Below are 7,263 nucleotides of genomic sequence, written 5' to 3' on the forward strand. Positions count from 1 at the left end.
TATATATATATATATATATATATATATATATATATATTGTTTTGTTTATTTGTTTGTTTGTTTTATATATATATTTTTAATGTAAAATTATTTATTTATTTATTTTTGAGGACCTCAAGCACTGGCTCACGGAACCCCGGGTGTCCGGGGACCCCAGTTTGAGAACCACTGCTATACAGTACATATAAAGTTACTCTATCCTTTAACCTTATTTCTCTTAAACAGATAGTAAAAAACAAAGGAGTGCAGATTTTGCTCCAATGGAGAGGCCCAAAGCCAAAGAAGCTCGCAAAGAGAGGAAAGTTCTGGAGAAAAAAGTGGCTCTTAGCAGGAAGAGGAAGCTAGACTCAAGGTTTGCCATGAAAACCTCAAATGCAAATTTATACATTAGCGTTTTAAAACAAATCCGTGTAAATGTGTCAATATCACTTTTTAGAAAAGAGGGAGAAGCTTCAAACAAGAAGAAGGGCGATACAGGAGAGACCTCTAAGAAAGCGGTAAATTAAAGCCACGAGAAATAAAACAAATTTGGAGCTACTGATTTCTTTAAAGCATGTTTTATTTAATTTTTTTAAGTAGGAGGTGAAGCCGTCTTCCTCAAAGAACCCACAAGCTAAGCTTACAAGAAATCTGTCAGAATCGGGATCTTCCGATGACCGGCGCAGACGAACGAGCGGCAGCGTCTCCGAAGATTCCAGTGACACAAAGAAGCTGTTGGACAAAAGCCGGACACACTCCTTCATCTTGGATCTTGAGCAAGGCTCTCATGAGGCTCTCAAACAGCGTTCGGTCGGAAAGTTTGATCGCTTGCCCCGGAAAGACCTTCACTCTAAAGAGCGCAAAGAGAAGGAGCGCAGCCTGTCTGATGATCGTGCCAAACTCAAACAAAAGCAGGAGAAAAAATCCGAGCATCCAGCAGATGAGTCTCTGCAGAAGGAAAGCTCTGCTGTCAAAGTATCTTCTGAAGATAAAAGTGAGAAGAAGCTCAAAACCAAAAGTGAGAAGAAAACAGCAGGAAGTACAAAAGATGGAAAAGTGGCTGAAGGAGGTGCTGAAGACGGAGGCTCAAAAGATGCCAAGAAGGTTAAAGGAGGCCCCGTTGAAAATGTAAAAACGGAGAAGGACAAAATTAGGGAAAAGGATAAAGATAAGATAAAAGACAAGGAAAAAGCCAGAGGAGAGAAAACTTTGGTTAAAAGTGATTTCAAGCAGCTGCTTCGCCCTGATTCTGCAGGCTCCTCTGAGGATCGCTCTGACAAGGAGCCCAGCCTAGACAGCACCAAGAAGAGGGACAAACACTCCAAGGACGTGTTTAAAAAGTCAAAGAGTCACTCTGAGGACAAGCCTGCAGACAAACCCAAATCCAAAACAGAAAGTGAGAAAGGTAAAGTTGATCAGGACAGCCAGAAGTTACACAAGTCAAGCTCAAACGCTGACAGAGAGCCCAAAAAAGTCAAGCCAACAGATAAAAGAATAACAGAAAAATCAAAAACTAAATCCAAAGAGGAAGCCAAGGCTTCGTTCTTACTAAAGACGGATAAGAAAGTTCACAGTTCGGATGTTAAAAGTGCAGGAGGTGCAGATGTCTCTAAGCCCGAAACAGCAAAGGGGAAGAAAAAAGATGGAAGCGCAAAAGAACAGAGGAAAGTCTCTGAAGAAACGTCCCAGGAGAAATTAGACCTTAAAGGCGCAAAGAAGAAAGTGGAGAGGAAGAATAAAGTTCCTGAAAAGAAGAGCGACGATCAAGAAGCGAAGACGACGCCGAAAGAAGCCGAGCTGGAAAAGTCTGATAAATCCTTGAAGTCCTCTGTTTCTTCTTTGACTCTTGAAGAGACGTCTAAGAAGCAACCTCTCCGAGAAGTGAGCTCAGAGTCTGATCCCGCCACCGTCACTGTCGCCACCTCGTTTTCCGAGGACACCTGCGATGCTTTAAGTGACATCACCCCCGAGCCATCTGAGGGTGATGCAGAGTCACGGCCCAGTGAGGTGCCAGCAGTACCGGTGGAGGCCGACGCCCTGCTGACCCTTATGGACGTCTGTACTTCAGCCGAGGCAAGACTTCCACCCGGGAGTCTTAAAGAGGACGTCGCGGTAGAGGCGGAGCTTCGGGATGCTGACATGAAGATGAAAGAGGCAGCGCTGACTCTGCTCTCCATGGATCCTGACAGTACGCTGTCCTCCACCTTCATCCAAAACACGGAGGGATCACAGCTGAATCTGCCCGACCCACAACCGATGGAAACATCTGCAGCTGAAGAAGAGCAGCTGTTTCCTGCGCACATCCAAACTGAGCTCACTCATACTGGAGCCTCACCGACTGCAGTTCAACCAGCTGCTGGGCTTGTTGATAAAACACCAGAAGTTGATGGTATGTGGAAAATGACAAAATATATTATTATTCAAGCATCGTACAACATGAGCTAAAACTGTTCTGTGTTTATAGATGAGACAGAAACCTCAGAGAACAAAATGGACACGGGTGAGACTGAAACATCAGAGAGCATTGCTCCACAGGTATGTGAGATTTGTAAAATTAATGTATCTTTGTGTTGAAGGAAAATAAACCATAATAAACTTTGATTTTTCTTTTCTTGAGTTGTGTTTTCTACGCTTCTAAGAGATTCTCCTTTTTTTTCCTTCACACAGGAGTCTGAGTTGACTTCACATACAAGCCTGAAAGAGGAGGAAACCAAAAGTGCTGAAACTCCTCTTGAAACATTGTTTGATGACAAAATGGTTGCACCAGTAGACAAAAAAGGTTTGTAGGTGTTTTCTCTTTGCTAAATGCTAACCCTCGTTCTTGTTAAGGGTGTCAAAACACAAAGATTGAGCACCTTTTATTACAATTCTATTAAAACTTTTGACCTGAATCTCGTATCAGTTTTAAAATAAAATTAAAAAAACATGCAACTTATGCACCAAAATGTTCAGCTCACCCAGGAATAGCATGCTATGGTTTTGGTAGCATTAGTGTCGACAAAATTTGCAAATGATGAGATAAAAAATTAATGGAGATCAATAAGATTTTGGTGAACCTCTTGAGAAAACCCAGCGCTCTTTAGAGCTCTACAGCTCAGACACAGTCTGACTCAATCTGCTGCTCATTAGTAGGGGAGTGAAACGTGTGTGGTCACCATGGTGACCATGATGATCCACTTGGAGCAGCTTTACCATTTCTTTTGATGTTCGTTTGTTTATATGATTACAGTAGACCCTCACTTATCACAGGGGTTACATTCCGAACACCCGCGATAGGTGAAAATCCACAAAGTAGGAACGCTATATTTATTTTAGTATTTATATATGTTTTAAGGCTTTATAAACCCTTCCTTCCCTCACTCTTGCAATGTTCTTAACTATGTTCTAAACTCTAAATGCTCTAAAAGAGCACAACGAAAGAGAGCAGACAGACTGATGCTACGGTTACTGAGCCCCGGGGGCAGGCTGGCCATTGGGAGCACTGGGACATTTCCCGGTGGCCTGGCCCGCTCAGTGATCGCCGAGGGGGACTAAAAGCTCGGTTCAGGTCGTGCTTAATTATTTAAAATAAACAATCCATGCCGCTCATGCGGCTCACTCAGATATAAGACAGATCCCCAACCCCCTCCTTTCTTTTTCCGAGGCTGTCTGTTGCACGCAGCCTGTTGTGTGTCTGCTCTGCTGACAGACAGTCTCAGAAAGAGAAAGCCGCTGGGGTGGGGTGGGGGGGTGTCTGTCTTATACCTGAGTGAACCGTGCTCATCCACTCTCTTTTTTAAAAACTGATTCATTCTTATTTTTCCACCAAAGCATTTTCTCTGATATTCTACATCCATCTGTTCATCCACTCCCTGAACAGTAGCGATGGGGAAAGACAGACCCCACCCCCTCCTTTCTCTTTCTGAGACTGTCTGTCACAGCAGAGAAAGAGAAAGGAGGGGCGGGGTCTGTCTCCCTATCACCAATCATGTGTCATATACAATCTTGCGTTGAAAACCCACGAAAGAGTGAGTCTGCAAAAGTCGAACCGCAAAGTATCGAGGGACTGTACTAAGGTTAAGTTGAATGGCAGCAGCTCGACGGCTCCTTTCAAACATTCTTTATAAATGTTTTTAAAAAGCTGTTAACAGACACCGTTGTGTGCTGCCATCTTCACAGCTCTGTTTGTGTGTTTCACCAGTGGCTGATGTTACGTCAGGAGCAGAGGCGATCGCAGCTGATGCAGAGGAGACGGCTGTAGCTGTCGTTTCTGACACCACCGAGACACTTTCAGAAAACATCGATGTGCCAGGTGGGTGCTGTCACACTCCTGCTGAAATGAAGCCAGTAGTTTCTTTTAGCTGATTTTTAACCAGCATTTTGACTTAAAGCACTAACAGAGCCAGATGGTGCAGTTACACAGACGAGCCTCAAGGTAATTGAGCTGCATTTAAACCAAATATGAACTGTTTGCCATTTTACTTTAATATATTTCAGAAATAAACACTAAAACATTTTTTTAAATTTTGAACAACAGGTAGTGGAGGAAGAAAAAAAAAAACAGGCTCAGATTTCTGTCTGTAAGGGCAACTCTTTTCATTTACATCAGATATAATTAGCATTTACTTATTTAATTAGTAAAATACTTTTTAATCAAAGAACGTTAAAAACGATGTCTTTCCACATCTAGGTGAAACTGAGAGTAAGACGGTGGAGGAACAAGATGTTACAGTGAGCGAAGCTGATCAGCAGACTGTACGTTTCAGATCATTTTATAGATCAGCAAAATGTGATTCTTGTTCTCTTGTAAGTGTTATACAACATAAATAATTTTGTAGCTAAACTGAGTTTTAATTCTGTTTTAGATGGAGGCCAGCATTCCTGACAGGACTGAGGAGAGAGAAGCTAAATCTGAGTTCAAACTAGTCAAACAAATCAGTGAGTCCAGTCCTTTTTTATTTATTATTACTAGTTTTACTCATTCATTTGTTTTTAGAACTCCGTGTTCTTAGATTAATATTTTAATAATCATGTAGTTTAAAGTGTGAAAGACTGTTAAAGAGTAAGTGAAGAGAAGTTTAGAACATTATTTGATGCCACATCTGTTCCTGGACTTTTGATTTATGTGATTTTTTTTTTTTTAAATTTTGTTCAACAGATGTAGTTAACTTTATTGATATCTACAGTAGTCCCTCGATTATCACGGGGGTTACGTTCTGGACCCCCCCCCCCCCCCCCCCCCCGCAATAAGTGAAAAACAGCAAAGTAGAAACGCTATATTTATTTTAGTATTTATATATATTTTAAGGGTTTATAAAACTTTGCCACACTTTTGCAATGTTCTAAACTTAAACCTACGTAATTTTATCAAAATGCATATATGTACTGCACAGTACTGCAAAATTTCATATGGGGACTCACCAGCCTTGGTCTGGTTCTGGTTGAGTTCTGATCGGCTCTCTGTAGCCGTTGAGCACCAGATGCTTTTGGAGAGAGCCGGACCGTCGGAGAGCCAACACAAAACCACTCAATGGTCCAGATAGAGTCCAAATAATCCAGAGGGATCCAGATGTAAAAAGTCCAGATGAGCTGCTGAGAAGACATCAGATCTCTAAGCAACGCCTCCCAGCTCGAGAGGCTTCACTGGCCAGCAAGCAGCACTCCGATTGACCGATGAGGCTGGAAGTAGACCTGGTCCGGTTCTGATCAGCTCTCTGCAGCCGTTGAGCACCGAAGTCACCATGAATAAGGACCAAACTTTTTATTCTGGTTCGGATCGGATCAAAAGTTTACTTCCATTTCGGCAGAAAGCAGCAGCTGAAAGCACTGTTGGCTTCTGGGTAATGTAGTTCTTTTGACTGACCTTACAGTTTTAGGCTTACTGAAAGAAAACTACAAAATGGCAGCACCTGTCCTAAGTATTTATTTTTTCTGTTAACTGTTTGTTCCGTACCGTCCCAATCACGAGAGTAATATTAAGGTGGACAATCGTTGAGAAACCGTGAAAGTCAAACCGCGAAGTAGCGAGGGGCTACTGTGTTTGTGTTTTTTTTAGGCAAAATGTATGTAATTTGACTCATTTTTAAAACACTTTTGATTTAAATCAAGAATACACAATGACAGCTGAAAGAAACAATAAACTCTTTAAATAGAACATCAACATCTGAGGTTTGCTTGAAATTGTTGCATGAACTGTCTTCTGAAACGCTGCCTTTTGACCCCATCAGGTGATGCAAATGAGGAAAAACAAGATAAAGACCAGCTTTCAGCTGAAGTAAGTCTCACCACTCTTATATTTTATTTATGTAATTTTCAGAAGTTTTGGGTAAAACTAATCTTTTTTATTTATCTTTAGGAAACTGTGCAGGAGAAGGTTATGGAGATAGAAACACCATGCAGAGAACAATCATTCAGAAACACAGAGGAGGAGGGAAAGGACCAACAGCAGGAAGCTGCGACATCAGAGGAGGCATCGAGCTGCAGAGGAGCTGCAGCTAAAGAAGCAGCAGCTGGTATTTGTCAGACAGAAACCAACAATTTCTGTATAAACTTGTGGATGTTAAAACATAATAAAACAACTTCCTTGAACGTTATTTGCATAATTTAAACTTGGAGTTGAGTCATTTAACATCACCTTGGAGGTTAAATGACCCTTAACTATTAAACTCATCTTTTGTTTTTAACCTCAGACAAGACAGTTGAGACTAATGCTGAGGACAGTGTTGAGAAAATATCAACTCTGGAGACGGCGAAGCAAGAAGAGGCATGTTTATATTTTCTTACAATGAAGACTAATTTGCAAAGTATTGAGTATATCTCACTGTACTACAGTATGATATATTTTTGCTTTCAAACTATTTTTAGAGTGCTGCTGATGGACATGAACCACAGAAAAGTAATCAAAGTGGATCTGAGGTGAATCTCCCGTCTCCTGTCCCAGAGGATGGTGAAGCTGCAGGAAACTCAGACTCCCAGGAGATTGCGGACACCGGTGAGGTTTTTCAGTCAAAGCAGCCCCTCAAAGTCCCACCTTTACCTTCAGAGTCAAGCTGCTAATGAGAGACGGCAGAACTGTTAACTGTGAGAAATCCACAGGAAGTCAGACTGAAACTGTTCAGTATTTTGAGATCACTTCTTTGTTGAGACCAGAAAAGTTTAAAACATGGTATTTGTGTCTTCATTGTTAATGTATAAAATGAGGTATTTTTGTCAAAAGCACTTACATCTGAAAAGAACAATATACTTAGTTTTGATCTGGTTAACTTCCAGGTGAAGCAGCAGTGAAGAGAAAGAGATCAGAGGAAA

The 7,263-nt window shown here is 41.4% G+C and overlaps 2 protein-coding genes across 2 annotated transcripts in view; both read left to right on the forward strand.

The window, feature by feature from the left end:
- The window catches only part of bod1l1 (biorientation of chromosomes in cell division 1-like 1), an 8,715-nt gene extending 4,292 nt beyond the window's left edge, over positions 1–4,423 (forward strand). Inside the window, exons 8-14 of the mRNA XM_037675502.1 lie at positions 226–352; positions 437–497; positions 580–2,368; positions 2,444–2,514; positions 2,647–2,758; positions 4,160–4,270; positions 4,350–4,423. Of these exons, the coding sequence (XP_037531430.1) occupies positions 226–352; positions 437–497; positions 580–2,368; positions 2,444–2,514; positions 2,647–2,758; positions 4,160–4,270; positions 4,350–4,423 (2,345 nt within the window). The remainder of the gene's footprint in view (positions 1–225; positions 353–436; positions 498–579; positions 2,369–2,443; positions 2,515–2,646; positions 2,759–4,159; positions 4,271–4,349) is intronic.
- Positions 4,424–4,513: 90 nt separating this feature from the next.
- On the forward strand, positions 4,514–7,263 carry LOC119408387 (glutamic acid-rich protein; the record flags this gene model as incomplete). The annotated part of the gene is given in 8 exon segments (XM_037675193.1): positions 4,514–4,538; positions 4,649–4,713; positions 4,824–4,896; positions 6,186–6,232; positions 6,314–6,470; positions 6,648–6,721; positions 6,823–6,949; positions 7,228–7,263. Coding segments are annotated over 6 exon segments (514 nt in total), but the record flags the coding sequence as incomplete, so codon positions are not given.

The sequence above is a fragment of the Nematolebias whitei genome, chromosome 4 (assembly GCF_014905685.2).
Source record: "Nematolebias whitei isolate Nwh7 chromosome 4, NemWhi1, whole genome shotgun sequence".
Taxonomy (NCBI): domain Eukaryota; kingdom Metazoa; phylum Chordata; class Actinopteri; order Cyprinodontiformes; family Rivulidae; genus Nematolebias; species Nematolebias whitei.